Genomic DNA, 19109 nt, shown 5'->3' on the forward strand with positions numbered 1-19109 from the left:
CTTTACCTCAACCAGTCATGGAGGAGTGGTAAGAAGGAAGAGGAAAAGCATGCGGGCGGGACACTCTGAAGGCGAAGCTGGGACAATGCCGGGACAGTGCAAACCCACAGAGAGACAGGCACTCACTGAGGAGCTCCTCCGAGGCCCCGGAGAGCAGCTGGTAGAACACGTGGAAGTTGCGTTCGCCTCGCGGCTGCTTAACCACCCGAGATTTCTCTAAAAGATCTGCGGACAGAAAGAATTAAATCGCAGCACAGAATGTATTTGGCTTTCAAAGTCATCAGGCACCCTCCACTACACCACCTTGCTGTATTCCTCATTTTCTGTCTTGTTTTTCATGGATAAAATAAAATAGTAAAATAAACTACGTTGGGGGAGCAAAGGAATATCACTATTTCTTAGAACTGTATCTACAAGTCACACTGAATCTGTTAAAAACTGATTCAAAATTAAAAGTGATAAATCATAATAAAAACATTAAAATTTGTAAAAAAACAAAAAAAAACAAAAACAAAAACCCTACATTTTCAGTTCTACTTTCAAGCAAAAAGCACAACTTAAATCACCACATTAAACTAGGTTCTTTTAAAGTAGTGAACAGGCAAAAATAATTTATATTCAACTGGCTGATTAAAAATTAGTCTTCTTTTTAGATCAATTATTTTATTTGAAAGGCAGAGTAACAGTGGGAAAGAGAGAGAAAGAAAAAGGGAGAAAGAGAGAGAGATCTTCTACCCATTGATTCACTCCCTAAATGCCCACAACAGCCAAGGCTGGGCCAGGTCAAAACCCGGAGCCAGGAACTACACTCTGGTCTCCCTTGGGTGTCAGGAACTCAAGTACATGAGCCATCATTTGCTGTTTCTCAGGCACATTAGCAAGAACCTGGATCATAAATGAGCTGCCAGGACTCGAACTAGGTACTCTGATACGAGATGGAGGTGTCCCAACCGGCAGCTTGTCTGGCAACGCTGCAACGCCTGCTCTGGTAATCTGGTTTTTAATACTAACATTCTCTTAGTTTCTATAATGACATCAAATTCTTCAAAATGCAACATTACAAATGTAAGCAATGAAATGAAGCCAAGTATGAAACCACCTAGCAGTACAATGATAAAACCCACAATTTGATCTTATTGTGTGTTGAGTGCTTTATAGACACTGTCTTAGTGAATCCTCTCAACCCTTTATAAGGTATCACTCTACTGTTGAAAGCGCGGGCAGCCCAGAGTGTGAGTAACCTGGCTGGCAACTGGTGGAGCCAGGACTCGAGTGACATCAGGCCATCGGACTCTGGAGAGATTCCACTTCACACCCACGTGCCCCGCTACCTGAGAGAAGCGGCCATCGTTAGAGAATAAATGACAACTCTCATTTAAAGGAATTTGGTGTTGCTTGATAGTCTTTTTCTTTGGTTCCAGATTGTTTTTCATCACATATATTTGAAGTCTCATTAAGTTTTCAAGAAAAAAAAAAAAAAAGGGAGGGAGAGAGGGAGCAAGGAGCAAGAGGCGAGGCGACTCCTGCCTGGAGCCTACACAACACCTACCAGCGATACAAAAGAGGGTCTACACTCGTAGGCAATGCCAAGTTCAGTTCTAAAATTCCCAATCAGTAATCCTACTACTGAGCACCAATTCCTGAGAATAGATACATTTCCTCGCCAGTGAGGTTGAGATCTAAGACATTATCTTTAAAAAGGTAAGGGTACTCTTCATTTCAAATAAATAAATAAATAGATCTTTAAAGAAAATAAAGAGACAAGGGAGAGGACGATGTGCAGTTTCTCTGGGATGGTCGAACTCTTCCGTGTGTAGTGCTGAAGTCTCCCCCAGCACTGCAGGATGCAGCTGAGGCAGAGTTAACGGGTACAGAGTTCAGGAACGAGATGCCCTGGGGCCGGCTCCACATGCGTGAGGTTGTTTTGAACAATGGAGAGATGGGTTATAAGGAGACACAACATTAAGTCAGAACAAAAACGCACAAACACGAAAACGTACAGGAACAGGATTCCATGGTTTTTTTTATTTCATCTCTTGCTTTCATATTGCTAGAGAGAGTCTCAATGTTCACAAATCGTAGACAAATAAAGAAGCAGCAAACAGAAATTGAAAAACACAAGTGGAATACAACCTGGAGAAAAAGGCTGCGATATTCATCCTCTCCAAGGAAATAAATGCTTCAATCAGAGCTCGGACAAGCGGACAGAAGACAGAACGCATAGGTAAGGACAGAAGCGCAGGGCGATGCTACTTGTGCCTGGGCTTCTAGGGGTTTCTGAAAGTATTTAGCAGGGTTTCAGAAGGAAGAACCCACAGGGTGTGAGCAGATTCTTCATTGAGGAGGTAATTTTTATAGGAAATCCCCCAAGTCTTGAAGAAAGTAACTCAACTCCATGAAAAATAACCAAATGCTACAGTTTACTTCATCCATTCATGAACAAATTCCTTCAATCAGCTCACTGACTGTTCCCACACTGTGTGGCAAAAAACAGCTGGGAGTGGGCCCAGCACCAACTGCGAGAATGAGGCTCTTCCCCGGGGTCCCAAGCCCCTGCATCGCCCACAGCAACAGGGGAAGTTCTTTCCCACGTGAGTCCCCGAGGTGCTTCCATGTGAGGAGGGGGGGTGAAGGTGGGAGGCGGGGGGGCCCCCAAGCCCAGGCTCCTCCCATCAGCCTAAGAACTCCTCTGCCGCCTGACACACAGCTGCCTGGCAGCACTTACATAACCACATCCTAAAAGCAAATTACGGCACTTCAAGTCGTGAAATACCACCTTCAGAAAGCACATGAAAAGGTCAAGTGCTCAACAGCAGCACCCGGCCAGCCTCACATGGGGCGCTCTTTTGAATAAACGCTCACAGACAATGGAGAGGGTGGAAACGGCGATGGCAATGGGTGTAATTTTCATCAGGTTAACAGCCAATGAGTTAAAGAATAATATTCACTTGCGCACCACGTGAAACGCGATGTTGGCTGAGTGTACTTCTCAAATCACACACACGGATATAATCAGCGGCTGCTATCAGATTCTGATAGGTGGCATAAACCCGTGTGTTTACAAAGCAGCCACAGAGGGCAGGGGAGTGGGGGCTGCCACGCACGTGGTGCTTCTCGCTTCCCATCACAGGCAGCCCGGAACACCTTCCCGGAGGCTGGTTTTACAATCCCTGTGTTCTAGATGAAGAACGGAGGCTTGTGACACGTTCTGAGAGAGCCAGAACTCAAGGTTTTGAGGCCTAAGAGTTTATCATACTTTCTCTCCTCATACTGCTCCAGCAAACAAGAACGCAAGCTCCTTCAACGTTTGGAAATGGTGAACTTTCCACAAGTACACAACTTCACCCAAGCAGCTCGATCACAAAACGAGGAACCTTTTACAACAAAGCAGTTGAACGTTTTATCACTTAAAATGTTTACTCGATCACCCCACAGCCTCCCATTTCAGCTTCTTTATGACTTTTCCTTGTAAGTCACAAGCTTCCAGGTGGAAAAAAAAAAGGCAATTAGGGAAAATGTTTGCTCCAAAATAATTTACTAATGTTTAAGACCATTCCCAACTGGGTTCTTTCTTTTCTAAATGTGCATGCACCAACATAACCTAACAGCATGAAACCACATCAAATAATTACTCAGAGAAGAGAACATGAACTCAGCTCACGAGAGGGACTCCCCACCTGACCACTTTCATTTACTTAAGTGGGTCCCTGAATTTAGTCAAAGCATACATGGCACAGCCTTCTCTTTGGCCCTAGGTCTTTCTATCTCTAAGTGCTGCTAACAAGATTTTGTAAAGAAGAATTATTACTGGATGCCAGATATTTAGTACAGAAGGGAGTATAAAGGTCTCCAGATATTCCAATGCAGCTGCATTCCCCCCTCAAAGTGTAAATTTAATAAAAACTGTACTTTAAGGGAAGAGATAAACTCACTAAGCCATTCCAAAGAAGTCAAAGTGGCAGGGAAAGAAGGAAATCAGATTAGCCAATCTACCCCACCATGCCCTTGCCATCTGACTATTAACACATGAATTTGACCATCATTCAGGGACTCCCCAAGTTGGTCTAATGACCAACAAGTGCACTACATGCATAGGAACAAAAAGCCCAGTAATAGCTGGGGCAAAAACATCCCATTACTTCAGGACATTTGGAAACAGTATCTCAGTGGCATGTAGGCTCTTCCAATGGACTTACACCCCTTCAATTAAGCAAAAGGGTGTACTGGCACCTCTTGTCTTAAATAACTATCGTTGAAGACAAAGTGCCAAGTAACCAGTGGGTTACTGGCATAAGTGATGATATTCTGGGGAAATTATGACAACTGAGGGATATATGCTAAAAGCAACTCCAGGTGCCTTCTGCAAATAAACATAACCCTCAAGACTGATAACTGGCAGATTCACTAATGACAATTTTTTTTTTTTTTTTGACAGGCAGAGTTAGACACTGAGAGAGAGAGAGAGAGAGAGAGAGAGAGAGAGAGAAAGGTCTTCCTTTTCCGTTGGTTCACTCCCCAAATGGCTGCTATGGCTGGCGCACTGCGCCAATCCGAAGCCAGGAGCCAGGAGCTTCCTCCTGGTCTCCCATGCGGGTGCAGGGCCCAAGCACTTGGGCCATCCTCCACTGCCTTCCTGGGCCACAGCAGAGAGCTGGACTGGAAGAGGAGCAATTGGGACAGAATCCGGTGCCCCAACCGGGACTAGAACCTGGGGTGCCGGCGTCGCAGGCGGAGGATTAGCCAAGTGAGCTGCGGCGCCAGCCACTAATGACAAATTTTAAAGATTAAAAAGATGGGACAAATGTCTGTTTACAAATCATTCGCCATGTGTGTTTATTACAGTAGAACAAGCTGGGTATAAAAGCGGGCCTCAGAGCTCTCAGTCAGCCCTGGCCTCACATAGGTCTCCACCCGTTTGCCAGCTGCAAGCTTGGAGAGGTCTACAACACCTGGCACACCATGACATTCTAACTGTTCCCCTACCCTTCACTGCCCGTTACAGCATTTTAAGAAATTAGTTTACAGTTTTCACTTGAAAATCAGTATCCCAAAGTTATAAAATCAGCATAAAAGAGAACTGGATATGTCCCATGAAAAACTCCGAAAGGGGGGGCAGGCATTTAGCCCAGCTCCAGTTAAGACACTGGTTAAGACCCCCGTGCCCATATTGGAATGCCTCGGTGTGATAACCATCATTAGCTCGTGATGCCAACTTCCTGCCAAGGCAAACCCTAAGCAGCAGCACTAATGGCTCAAGTAGTTGAGGTTCTGCCACCCACACAGGAGACCTGGATTAAGTCCCCAGCTCCTGGCTTCAGCCCCATCCAGACCCAGTTAGGACACCTGCTTCCCACATTGGAGCACCCAAATTTGACAACTGGCTCTCCTGATTTCAGCTTCCTGCTAATGCAGACCCTGGGAGGCAGCAATGATGGCTCAAGTAGTTGGGTCCCTGCCACCCACATGGGAGCCCTATAAGGAGTTCCTGGCTCCTAGCTTCCACCTGACCCAGCCCCAGCTGTTCTGGGCATTTAGGAAGTGAACCAGCAGATGGAAGACCTCTCTTCCTCCCTGCCTCTCAAAGTTCCAGACCAAACCCTGGAATAACATGAATGAACCATCTAGTTCTGAATATTTTGCATACTATCCTGATAAATCCTGATTCATTCCTTAATCTGAAGTTGGGTGTATCTGAACATCTGCCTTCTTCGGTATTTGTACATAGTCTCCTTTCATGATAGACTTTTGGCAAGGTAAACATTCTTGTAAAATAAACAAAAGGTAAAATCAAAACAATGGAAAGGATGTACTCCTATCTAAACACATCCATTCCTGAGAAATAGAACCATTCTTTTGAAATTCCACTTTTTTGTTTGTTTCAGATACATCTCAGCCACTAGTAGACTATTTCTGTCTTCTTCAGGACGTTTAAAAATCAAAGTGCCAAATAAAACCTCAGCCTTGCATTATAAGCTATGTAATCTATTGTCTTGGGTGCTTTTAGGATTTGTGACTCCAAAGAGGACAGATTAGTAACAGACAATGTGAACTGATGGATACTTGCTGGCTCTTGAGATATGATTCATGGACAGGAAGTCTCAACTCACTTCAGTACGGGTATTCCCAGGAAACAAAGCAGAGTTGAGTTTCCTTTAAGAAGTGTTCTAACAGGTAGTTTCACGCCTAATCAAGGAATTGCCATCAATAAAAGCAAAGACATGGCACACACACACAAAAGGACAAAGCTATAAATCTCCAACAATTTCAGAGTAAAGTTTGTTCCATACCCAAACACATGGCATGACTGTGTCACACGTAAGCCATAAGGCAGAAAGCACATAAAAGAATAAGCCAATTGTGTCATAAATTCAGAAGAAATGCAAGAAAAGGAGAACTCAGAGCTATTTGCCCCGAGCCCTGTCTTCCCTGGGAAGGGGATGGACATTTCCTTCTGCTTCCCATTTTCAGGTGGAAGAATCTCCCTTGAGTGATGTCTCAGCCTATCTTAGATCCTTACTCACTGCGCCCCAGGGCAGGGGGAAGGACTTGGCGGGGCAGTAAGGGTTGCAGCAGGAAATGGGTACGCACCCGAGCCAGCCCACCTGGGCTACCCACACCGTGCACCCGCTCAGCTCGTGACCTTGGTGCTGTTTCCAGAGGAGCAGTGCACATCAAGGAGAAGCCAGGGGTTGCTCAGTGCTGTGGGCGCCCCTTCCCCTCCCATGCAAATTCTGCGTCTATTTCACATGTTGCCCAGGAAGTGAAGGACATTATCTACCAGACGCTTGTATCAGTTTGGTTTTGCTGCGTGAGAAATCATCCCAAAACTTGCTCGCTTAAGACAATTCCACCTACTAGCTCAGGATTGTGAGTCAGCTGGGTGGTGCTGGCCTGAGCCAGCCTGGCTGGTCCCTGCTGGTAGCTGGCTAAGACACTCTTCGCTCCTGTGTCTGAGAGCTCATTCCAAGTGTCTCTCATCATCCGGCAGATCAGCCCAGGCTCAGTCACAGGGTGCTGATGAGAGAGCTCCCAAGAGCAGCCAGAGAGGACAGCTCCAAAAACTAACCGATTTTCAAGTCTCTGGTTGTGCTGTATTTGCTAATGGTTCTACTGACCAAAACAAATCTCATGGCCAATCCTTGAGTCAGTGAGAGAAGAGACTCCCCAGGAGTGCGGACACAGGGTGGGAAGTTACTGTGGCCATTTCTGGAAATAACTGACCAGATTGTGGCTGCGGAAAATAAAATGGTGACAAACTTTTCGGCACTCTTCTCCTTAGAAGGTATGATCTGGGTCCCCCAACCCATGAAACTAACTTTAAATAGAGTACGCAGAAGTGAGGCACTTCCGCAGGCTTTCATCTCCTGGAACACGCCCTCCGCCTAACCCCCATGCTAAGAAAAGCCCAAACAATCCAGGGAGGCCACAGGCAGGTGGTCCCAGGCAACAGTCCCCACTCAGCCTGGCCTTGGCATCCTCTCTCCCCAGGAGGCTGACAGATGAGTGACAAAGCCACACATCATAAACTGCCCCCAGCCACTTGAGTCTTCCCAGGTGAGTCCCATACAAGGCAGGACAGGCCAGCTCTGCTGTGCTCCCATCTGAATTCTTAACCACAGATCCCCAGGGCACTTTCAAGGCTCGCTGCTTCACCCTACTAAATTTGGGAGGTTTGCTGGGTAGCAAAAACAGCAATGTGCACACCACTCCTGACATCTGCCTTTGCTCATCAGTCACAGGATTATTTTTTTAAGCAGAGCGAGTCCATAATAGATTATTTGACTCAAAATTTTTTGAGTTTCTGGAATTCAGAAAAAGTATTTAAAGTGATTTTTAAAATGAACGGCATAGAATATTCGGATAAAACTATCCAATAGAGCAGCAAATTTCAACACAATACCTGTACATAATTCCAATGTGATTAATTAACCCACTCAACAAATGTACATCAAGTATGAGATACTATACTCATCACTAAGCAAAACCAGACAAGTCTGTCTTTACAAAATATATATTTGGCAAGAGACAATAAACAAGCAAGCGTAATAAATATAATAAACACTACAGCAGAAAAAAGTAAACACTGGCTGAGTGCTGGTTTACCATGTACCAGCACCATAACAAGTGCATTAGATACAAGTAATAATTTATAGCTCATCATAACCTATCAAAGCAGAACCACTATTATCCCCATTTCAAAGACGAAGAAACGGAGGCACAGAGAATTCAATCACTTGCTATCCTTTGGTCTGGATGTTAGAAACCACACAGGAAGTCTTTAAGAGTTGCACAGGGAGGGTCGTGGATGTGCTAGACAGAATGAAGCAGGGAAACAGGGCCTGCCGGTATTTACCCGATTTCATCCTCATCTCCAGCCTGCACACCTACTGTGTGTAAGGTGGCACACCTGGCTCGCGACATGCTGCTGTGAACAGGACAGCGGCGTCGCCAGGCCTTCGTTCACGCAGGCAGAGGCACACCTGAAGTCATTTCCCTGTGCTTTTCTTCTTCAAGGAGATTAAACCCCTAGAAACGCACACAACACTCTTCTGCAGTCTCAACTGTCACCAGGCGCCACAGCTAAAAGTACCTGGGATTATTAATAAAAGCAATCGGTTTCCAAAAGTTTCCAGTTCATAACACTAGATCCAAAATGCTCAAATACAAATGTATAAACATTACGGGAGCAACAACCCTTAACGGAATGGGATAAATACCATTTCAAGCAAGCCAAACATCTGGATGTACTTCCACCTTTTATCTTCCCTATGGAAACAAACGTTTGCCATCCTCTATTTCATAAAGCCTCTATCCAAATAACTCTAACTTCAGGGTATATACCTTTCAAGTGGGGTCCAGATTTAAACTTTATAGCATATCTCATTGAAAAAGAGTACGTAATAAGACACTAGGAGAGCGCATGAGTGGGGTTAGCTATTGCCTCACACCCCATTAAGCCAACAAGCAGCAACACCCAGTGACCACCTATGAGTCAGTCCTTGATCTACACAGGAAGAAATTTCCTGCTCTCACCACTAACGTATTTCTCTTCCTCTCCAAACCAAATGATACTCTTAAACCAGGGTGTTCCCCCTATCACAAATTTCAATACCATTTCACTGGGGGAACAAGTGCTAACAAATACCACATGAAATCCATTCTTGAAGACATATTAATCTAAATTGGAAAAGAACTGAGTGTTTAGTACTTATTTTCCATAGATACTCAAGACTTATTTAGAGGCACTAAGACATTTCTGTTTAGAATTTTAACTTCAAAATTTAGAACTGAAGTCATTTTCACGTACTTACAATCAAATTAAGTCCTAACTTGTTAGAACCCTCAAGAATATTGATTAAACCATTGCACAATGTTTAGTTACAAGTTGTGTGACAATGACAGTAAACTTAGAAACAGTCTATTATTAATTTAATAACTAGAGTTTACCTGCCTTATGAAGACACAGAAAATTCATGAGTAGCTTTCAGAAGAAAAAGTAATTTTTCTCTAAAATAGGGGCTTTAGAACTAGAGCACACCTCTCCCAGACAGCTCCCAGCAGCTGCTACCCATCACGAAAGGATGCTGCCTACCAAGCCTGGCAAAGATACTACAACCATCTGCCCCTGGCCGCATCAGCTGTGGCTTCGCTGAGTGGTTCCGCTTCCAGGTTTGGCATACAGAGTCATTTCACCTGAATAGCACCATCCTACCCAAGTGCATTTCATAATAAAACTTTCTCTTCAAGACATTCCTCTAATAATTACACTCTTCCAAATGTGGAGAATCCCAACCCAGGGGACAAAACAGTACAGTCAGTCAAACTGAAATGGAAAATCAAATGCTTGAAGAACCACAGAATTCATCCAATCCAACTCTACTGTGTCGAGAACAAGGAGACCTTAGCCCCGCAGGCTCACTCTAGGAATCGCTGCAGAGTCTGCCCGCACGACGGACAACGTCGATTTTCAGACGGCATTTCTCTGGCTGCTCAGCTCAGGGACGTGTAGGGGCTCTGGGCTCCCCAACTCCTCTTCAGACAGAGGAAACCCTACTTGACCAGCTCATACTTAGGGTTCAGGAAAACATTTCATCTCAAGTCAGAATGCCACTGCTATCGCTCCTCCAGTGAGTACACATAGGTACTTTAAGTCAAACATCATCACAGGGAAGTCTTTATTTTCCTAGTCCAAACTTAAAATTTTTTTCATTCTAGCCATTCTAATCACAACATGGCAGGCAGAGACAGGCAGGGGCAATGGGATATGCAGTCCCGTGGCTCTCAAGAAAGCCAGAGGACTCAAGAGAGGAGACCCCAAAAGCAGCCTGGAGGCACCCAAAACCCTGGGTCGTCATCTTAAATCTTCCAGACTAGCTAGCCACAAAATCAGCACAAGCAGAGACATCAGGCTTCTGGAGCGCTGAAGCCCAGGCGAGGGTGCCACCTCTGTCACGAGCCCGACAGCCCCCGCGGCACTCACAGCGCTCAGAAAACTCTGTACCTCGCACTACTAAGCAGACCTCACTTGATTTCTGTTCTTTTTTTTTTTTTTTGCCATTTTCCATTTCACTTTTGCAGTCACAAATCATGTCTACAGGTGGCTGGTAACACATCTGTTTTATCCAACAGGCGTATCACACTTCAATTACCTAAATACACCGGAAGAGAAACAAAATTTCCCAAAATAAAATTTGAAATACAAGTCTACTCCTTTATGTTGGAAAATGTTACCCAAAAAGTTGTTAATCTAAAATTATTTGTATTTTGTTTTTAATTATAGATTAAAACATTTTCAAAAAAATCAAAGCCCTTAGAGGATGTTTTTCATATTCATTTGGCTTAAAGATCTATAGAATATGAAAATCAGGTAGACAACTATTTTAGTGACTTCTAAAAAGTTTTTAAAAGGAAAAGATTTTGAGTGTTGTTCAGAAAAGCTGCATAAATCACATTAAGTTATAAAGCGATCTGAAATGCAAAGGTTAAAAGTCTAAGAAAAAGAAATACATTCTTGTACCTCTCGCTTAACAACCTAAGTGTCTAAAGCATGCTGCATTTTGCTGTTCTGAGCTTCTTCACCAGGATTCACGTGAAATACTTACAGTTACTTATCACTCCTCCCAGTGGGTCCCCTTTGAAGTCAAATTCAATATCCATATATTTGCCCTAACAAACAAACAGAAAAAGACTAAGTTTTCAAGTTCACCTTAAAATATGTACTTCACAGAACGTACTTCAATGTACTTCACAGAAAATAGCATACTACGACCTTATTTTTATGCATTTGTTTAAATGTAATTAAGAAAAGCAGAGTTTACATAACCACAGTGCCAAACAATATGCCTCCATAAATCACTCACAATCAATACCGCATTACTTCAGTGTTAATCTATCCCATGGCTCATTTAAGAATGGATCTTCTAAGCAACCAGTGATGTTTCCATTTCGGGTATGTGTTTAGAATTTCTGAGCGAGGTATATACTCAGATCAGGAATAAAAACTCAGAAAAATAAGTAATCTTTATAGACGCACTGGTTGGGAAGGCAAATTATTTCATCATTATAGACAAAACATGCTCCTCCAACCAAGGCTAGAAACTCCAAACAAACTGGACAGCGCATAAAATGGTAAATCCAAGGTTCTGCTTTTATATCTACTCAGACACATGAGTATGTGATGTGACCGGCTCAGGATCAAAGACTAATAATCATTCCTTTTTTTTTTTTTTTTTTTTTTGCTTTTGACCTAGATTATATAGCGATCTCTAACCCAGGTTCATGTTACATATAGACAGTATCTTAAACACTTGGAAAGAAACACTCTTGGAGCTTAAGTCCCTAACTTTTGAAGAACTGGTCTCTAACTCCCTAGTTCAAGAACTGTGGGTACAACAGAATGACTCTGACAGCTGTTTCTTGTTTGGAAAGGGATTTGGAAAAGAGGGTGGCTGAAGTCAGTCAAGCCTTTGTTTTTGTTTCACGTAATAGACAGATGATTTGTAAATAATTCTCCCTAAGAACTACTTTAACTCTTCCTGATTTGCACAATAATGGCAAAGGAAAAGAAACAGGATCACATGGAACTCAGTCAACAATGCAATTTGTGGCTTTGCATTCACGGGGGGCGCTCCCTCACCTTCTCCTGTTTCATTGTCATCCACCCTTTCAAGTCTCCACTCACTCAGCAGGCAAAGGTCTAGCCAGCACTCCCCAGACGCTGAAACAGGCCCGAGGGAGGGCAAGGCTCAGCTCCTGACTTCAGGGAACTTGTTCTGGCTGCCAGGGAGCTGCCACAGGGCAACAGGGCATTCCAAGGCAGGAGGACACACCCTCCAGCCCAGCACAGGGCACAAAGAAGTGAGGACAGACAGACAGCAGGAAGTCCGCCCTGGGTCAGGAGTCAGGGCAGGAAGGCACGGGCCTAGGAAGTGGCCTCTGAGGATATGGAGCAGGCCACGAGGCTGGAGAAGCAAAGTGGAACACTGGAGATGCTCTCCCGACGGCCACATCACCCCATGAGAGGCTCCTGGACAAGGATGCCGGAGGAGTCAGACCTGCTCTCTGTAAGATCACCCTGGCTCGGGTGCGATGCACAGGAAAGGAGTCAGACCAGAGGTGACTGACAGGAGCTGGCTGCACTGACGAGGGAAGAAATGCTGGGGGTTTCAAGTAGAAGCAACAAAACAGAGAGCTACCGGGCGAGTCACAATGATAGGCTTGGCTGGACCACAGGAGGGGAGAGAGGACAAAACGTCCAGAAACATGGCCCCTCGAGATAAGGGGCACCAGGAGGCAGAGCAGCCACCTCGAAGGGGAGCTGGAAGCCGGCCTGGTGGGAGGGGACAATTCAGGGAAGGCGGGCCCTGGCACAGGAGGCGACAGGCAGGCGGATTAGCGTGAGGCAGGGCCTGGAAACTGCCCGCCACGACAGGAGGTTGGGTACGTGGCCAACTGGACATGCAAGGCACCAGGAAGCAGGCCCAATGTGAGCCGAGAGCAAGGAGGGGGAGGCTGGGAGAGAGTAGAACGGACACTGTGTGGAGGATGGGGGAGGAAGCCAGCCAGGGAATGGCACAGGAGAGCAACATCCTGACCACCGGCCAAAGCCTGGTTCTGACCAAGGCATGGCTCTAACTCAGAGTGGACCAGCAGCTTCCTTTCGGCTACACTCCACTGTGGCACATTTAAATCCAACAGGGCTGTCTCCTGCCCTGCATCCCGCAGCTTCTCTGTGCTCAATGTCCAGTACACTTCATAGAGCTCTTTCATGGAGAACTTACTATTTTATGTGTTGTGCCATAATTATTTGTAGGTATCTCCAATTTTTCTGACAACCGTGTAAACTTTTGAAAAACAGGCAATCACTCATCAATAAGTTTTTTCCAAGTGTCTGCTAGGTGTTAGGCCCACTTCTAGCTCCTGGGGCCACCAAAGGGCATAAGAAGGCTAAGGTACTTGCTAGTTATCACCTTTACTGTGCCCAAGGCCAGTAGGATCATAAAAGAGTTAAGTACAGCAGTTTCAGACACAGGATGAAGTCAGAGTCTATGCAAGGTGTCAGGGATGGGACGTGAGGGCTGCTACCAGCCATGCAAAGATCAGGGGACAGCACACACACAGAAGGAAGAGCAACTGGGAAGGCCTAAGGCAGGCCAGGTGGCCAAGGCAGTGTGGAGTAGGGTACCGGGCAGAGATGAAGTCCAGAGGGCCAGGGTGCAGGAGGCCCCAGACAGAGCTTGTCCTGTATCCCAGGAGCAAGGGAGCCATGGAGGCCCTTTAGCAAGGCACTGATGGGGACCTGAGTTTGTGAAGCTCACTCTGGTTGCTGGCGGGGAAGGGCTGCGGGCTGTAACAGGAGATGCAGGCAGATCTATGTTTATGTTAAAAACGTGGTTTTTAAACAAATGAATACATCTTGTGGACTTCTTAAAATTCTTATTGAATGAGGGATTTGCTAATGAAATTGTTCCAACCCCACAGAGCCTGTCACTCCCCAGCACCCAGCTCAAGTGTACGGCCGACACACAGGGCACCGCCCACCCCACAAAGCTTGGTTGAGAACAGTGACTTTCAAAGCCTTAAAACAGCTTTCTTGGTTTTGTTTCTAAAAATTAAAAGCAGCTCAATGTGTTGAGGGGGGAGGGGTTGCTGGGGTGGGGCCAGGGCCGCTGTGAAGCACGTGCATGGGGACATGGGTGTGACATGTCAGCTAACCGGAACACGCACACTCGATTCCGATTCCCAGCGAAGAGATCAAGAAACTCATTCCTGGTTAACCATTCTAGGACTACAATTTCCCCAGAGTACAAGTATATAATACATAAACCTCTATATCGCCATCATCTTAAACACAGTAGAGTCCTACTATAAAATTATAACATGTGTTTAAATTTCTACTGGACAAGCCACAGACCACAAAGCAGAAAAATTACTAAACAACAGACATGAAATGATTTAGCCTATAATCAAATATTAATCTCATCTCCTAATACCTGTGCTGTAATAGGATTTCTCTGAAGCTTACTAAGCCAAATCACCTGCCAAGCCTTTCCCTAGACTTCAAATATCACTAAGCGGTAATGACCTCTTACACAACATGGTTTTCTGGTGTGTTATGGTCTGTAGACTAAATATAGCTGCAAAATTTTTAAATACGTGTGCATAAAACTTGCAAAAATACAGAAAACAGCAAAAATGAAATCTATGTTACATAAAGAAGCTTGGTCATTGGAAGTGCTTCTATTTGCCCACACTTCACTTCTTGTTCTATTTATGTAATGAGATTAGGCATGTTACCACAACAGGAAAAGGTATGGATCAAATCAGTTTTAACAACTTTGGGACTAATCCAATGGAAAAATTCACAGTGTTGGATTTAGGAACTTTATTTAGCATCTCACTCTCTGAACTACTTCCATCCTAGTCATTCTCCAGCCATTAGCCATGGAGAACCCTCATGGAGAAAAAAACCAAAAGGATCTACAAAAAAGGAGAAGAAAGGCCAGGAAGAGTGTCTGGTAAAGAGGCATCAAAAATGGCCCCCAGAGGCCCAAGAAATGTGAGAAGACAGCTCATGAAGGAAGTGATCTTTTATTGTAAAAACGTAGAAACTTGGTCAAACCACCAAAAAAAAGGGACCGATTTCAAAACACCACCATCACACTCAACACATTGCACCCAGCTGCCTCCAGGCAGCGTTGCTGTGTTTCTAAAGACCACAGGCATGAAAACATGGCACAGTGAGAAGGGCCCCACCATGCTACTGATCAAGGCACAGGCTGGAGAGTGACGGAAACTGAGGCTGGACGGTGACATGGACCAGATTCTTCTTAATTCATCTTCCAACTCAATCAAGCTCAAGTTCATCTTCCAACTCAACCAAGCTCAAAACATCAATGAGCTTCATTTTCACTGCTCACTTCTACTGCTCTCCTCTAGTCCCTTTCACTGGTTGCCAAACCTATTGGTTTTACCTCAAAGTTTCAGAATACACCTCATCCTTTCTGGGCTATACAGAATACAAACCTGACCCTCAGTTTATCTTTCATCTTGCCTAATTTCTAACTCTCAATTATGATTTCTAAATACCAAGACTCAGTGAAGAGCTACTCTAAATGGCCTCCCTTAAAATTCTCATGGCATTTCATGATAGAAGACAAGAAAACATGTCACAAAAAGCTTGTCACTCCAAGAACAATTAAAAAGGAAAATTCTAGAAAGCAAAAAATAGTTCTTATAGAACTTTCAGCATTTCAATAGAGATGGCGTTCTTATTTTTAAAATGTGTGTATTAAGAAATGTTAAACATCTACTGGTTGTTTAAACATACATGAGCTAAATATTAGTGTTAACACTTAGACAAATACTCACAAATCTCGAGGAGTTGTCATTCCTCACAGTTTTGGCATTTCCAAAAGCTAATAGGGAAAAAACAGATGTGAGGTTAAAGCTGGCAGAAAAAAATACTTTCAAAGACAAAGAAAATATAGTATTTGACATCTATAGTTCCTAGAAAATACAACCTGCAGCAATGACATTTCTGTTCAAAATTTCTGTAGGAACTTACTTAACAGAAGTATTAATAAACTACAAAAGCTTCTATGTCTTGTAAGACCAAAGAAAAAGGGAGTCATTCCTATGATTTGCGAAATTTTTTCAAAGATTACTGTAAACTTAACCTTATCTAGTTCAAAATATTTTCACTCTTTTAAATAGCAGACAATTGAGTGACCAGTAGGAAAGCATCCACCACTATCATCTGTGAATAAGGTTATTTCAAGGATTACTTAACATTATCAAAGGTTTTATGGGACTTAATGAGATTTCTAGATCAAAGATGAAAGCATGTGAAACTATAAATTTTTTAATTAATTTGAAAATAAAGCTATTTAAATGTGATTTATTCTATAGCTCATAAATACAGAAAGAGCAAGAGATCTGAAAACTACGCTCACTTCCAGCAGACTAAAAATACTACATAGTGAGTTCATGCTCCATCAGACCTAAATGAACTTCTGCAGAAAATAAGGAAAACTCAATTGGCCCAGAACACAAATCACAGGTCTGTTTCAACCTTGGCTGCTTCAAGGATACAAATCTCCCACAGGACCTCCTTTTAAGTGACGGTACAGAAGAACCACACGGCTGACACTGTCCCAGGCACACAGCACTCTTGTTTATTACTTTCTGGGTAATCACAGAAAGTCACGAGGTCAAAGGACTGTTTCATCACGCCCGTGCTCAAAGGGGCATAACAATCTGGGAAGATGGCAGCAGGTGACTAATTCAGATGAATGTAAACCATACAGGCAGACAGGATTACAGTTTCATCACAAATTTAATGCGTAAACATGTGCCTGAGGATCTTGCTAGAGTACACACTTGGGCACAGCGGTTCTGGGGCAGGCATGGAAGCCTGCATTTCTACCAAGACACCCCCCGCCATCACCAGGGGGCCCCTTCAACTAGCAGGGAATGACAACGTGGTGAACAGAAAAGATTCTCCAAAATAACAGGCTAGGCACCCATCTCTCGAAGCCTCCAGAATGTCTTCAGTTATACAGGGAGAAGAGGATTAGCTTGACAAGCACTTAGCTGAGGACGAGGGCTAACAGCTGGTCCAAACTTTGAAAGGGGTAAGGGTTTGTGTGTACGCAGAAGTTAACTGTAGACATTCTGCAGCCAAACCTGATGCATTATATGTCACATTAGAAGGCCTTAAACAAAAATGTTTTTGATATAAAAAGAAAGTAGTTGGCTCAAACTCAGTTCGGGCAAAATTTACAAAGTCAACACACGAAAAGCTCTTTGCATTACAGGTGCTGCTTGGGCCTGTACTGGGTGCCTGATAGAAAATTCTCTAACAGAAAATACACTGGATGCCTTGTTGAGTGAGCAAACCTGCACGCTGGGAATAGACAGAAGACGATGCTTGCTGGTAGGTCCCCCATGCTCATCCCATGTCCACCACCTGCTAGAAGGTTTTCATAAACACAACCTTGACAATGGTGGATGATGACCACGTGTTTCTCAGGCTTTCACAGACTAGACCTTCCTGCTGAGTGTGGCTGCCGAGTGAACTAACTTGCACAGACCCTAGACGCTGGTGCATAAAGGCCAGATTATTGTGGCCTGAAGGTCAGGGGCAAGTGAAGGAATTGCCTCAAAAAACCTTTATTCAGGGCACCACTTGCAAGCTATAAACCATCTTTTCATCAAGCAAATATGAGTTGCACATTACTAAACATGACCCTAAACACTACAGTCTTTTATTATGAGCCACAGAATCAAAAACAAGGGCTCCATTATGGAACACTCGAGACACATTCCTCAATTGTTTTTTTTAAGGCCATTGTTCTGCATGTTCATTTACAGTGGCTGCTCCAGTTAAAAAGTAAAGCATTCCCAGAAAAGACACTACGTGCCCACAGTGGACATTTCTTCCATTTCCTGCACTGCAGCCTAGTTCCAAATACCACTGAATACAGAGCCGGATTCTAATCCCAGATGCAAGCTATAGCATTCCACGGTGTTTCTCCTTCAGATCAGAGCATTCTTAAAATAAGCATTTGCAGAAACACAGCACGTGGGTAGCAACCTAACTTCAAAGCAAGAAGACAAATACTGGAACCACGAAATGAAGAGATACCACTTGCCCCAACAGCTTCTTTCTTAATCAAGGTACTGAAGAGGAGGAGAGATCAAAACCTCACAACAGGTGACGGGGCCTTTGCTTCTCTCTTATCCTACAATCTGGGGAATGCAGACACCGGGTGTCTCCTGGTAACAAAATGGCCTGTGTCCAGGAACATCTCCAGAAGGCAAGGGGGGCTGGGCCTTAGTATAAAGGACAACAGGGCAGGGGTCTGTCCCTCCATGCTGGCGAGTGCTCATCGTTAATTTGCTAACAGCTTGTCCTTCCGAGACTCTGCACAAGGGACTGAAAGAAACTACTTCTGTAGCCCAGAGACTCTAATCAGGGATGGTTCTGACTCCCCAGGGAACCTCTGGCACTCTCTGGAGACATTCCTGACTGTAGTATGGGCAGGGGTACAACTGGCACCTCAGGAGAACAGGGCAGAGATGGCCAGCTCAGGCCATCCCACAAAGCGCACGAGTGCTCGCCTCAGCAAAGCCATATCCACGCCAATCATGCCAAAACTGAGTAATTCTACTGTACCCAAACAAATGTGCCAACTGGCAGTAAAGGCATGCCTACAAGATGAAGTGAACTGAATGGCTTGCTCTCGACAGTGGAAGATTTTGATTTACTGTTTTCATTAGACAGGTGGTTTATGCGGCTGCATCCTCCATGGGATCCCCCGTGGCATTAAGGGAATTCATTTCTGATGGAGTTACAGACTGAAGGTTTGTGTCCCTGCAAAAGTCTGTGCTGAAGCCCTACCCCCCAGTGTGATGGTAAGGGGAGACTGGTCCTTTGCAGGATAATTAAGGTTACAGGAGGTGATGAGGGCGAGGCCTCATGATGGCATTGGTGCCCTTAGAAGAAAGAACACCAGAGAGCTCACCCTCCATCTCTCTCCCCATGCACAAAGAAGAGGCCACATGACCACACTCAAGGTGGCACCCACCTACAAGGCAAGGGTAAA

General features: G+C 44.4%; 1 protein-coding gene across 10 annotated transcripts in view; it reads right to left on the reverse strand.

Annotated features, from left to right (window-relative positions):
- Positions 1-19109, reverse strand: part of MYO1B (myosin IB) — a 189605-nt gene that overhangs the window by 61426 nt on the left and 109070 nt on the right. For all 10 annotated transcript variants that reach the window (XM_070070449.1, XM_008258850.4, XM_070070455.1 and 7 more), the window contains exons 6-8: positions 15871-15917; positions 11103-11166; positions 127-225 (exon numbers count right to left, since the gene is read on the reverse strand). In XM_070070449.1, the coding sequence (XP_069926550.1) occupies positions 127-225; positions 11103-11166; positions 15871-15917 (210 nt within the window). The remainder of the gene's footprint in view (positions 1-126; positions 226-11102; positions 11167-15870; positions 15918-19109) is intronic.

The sequence above is a fragment of the Oryctolagus cuniculus genome, chromosome 3 (genome assembly GCF_964237555.1).
Source record: "Oryctolagus cuniculus chromosome 3, mOryCun1.1, whole genome shotgun sequence".
NCBI classification, from domain to species: domain Eukaryota; kingdom Metazoa; phylum Chordata; class Mammalia; order Lagomorpha; family Leporidae; genus Oryctolagus; species Oryctolagus cuniculus.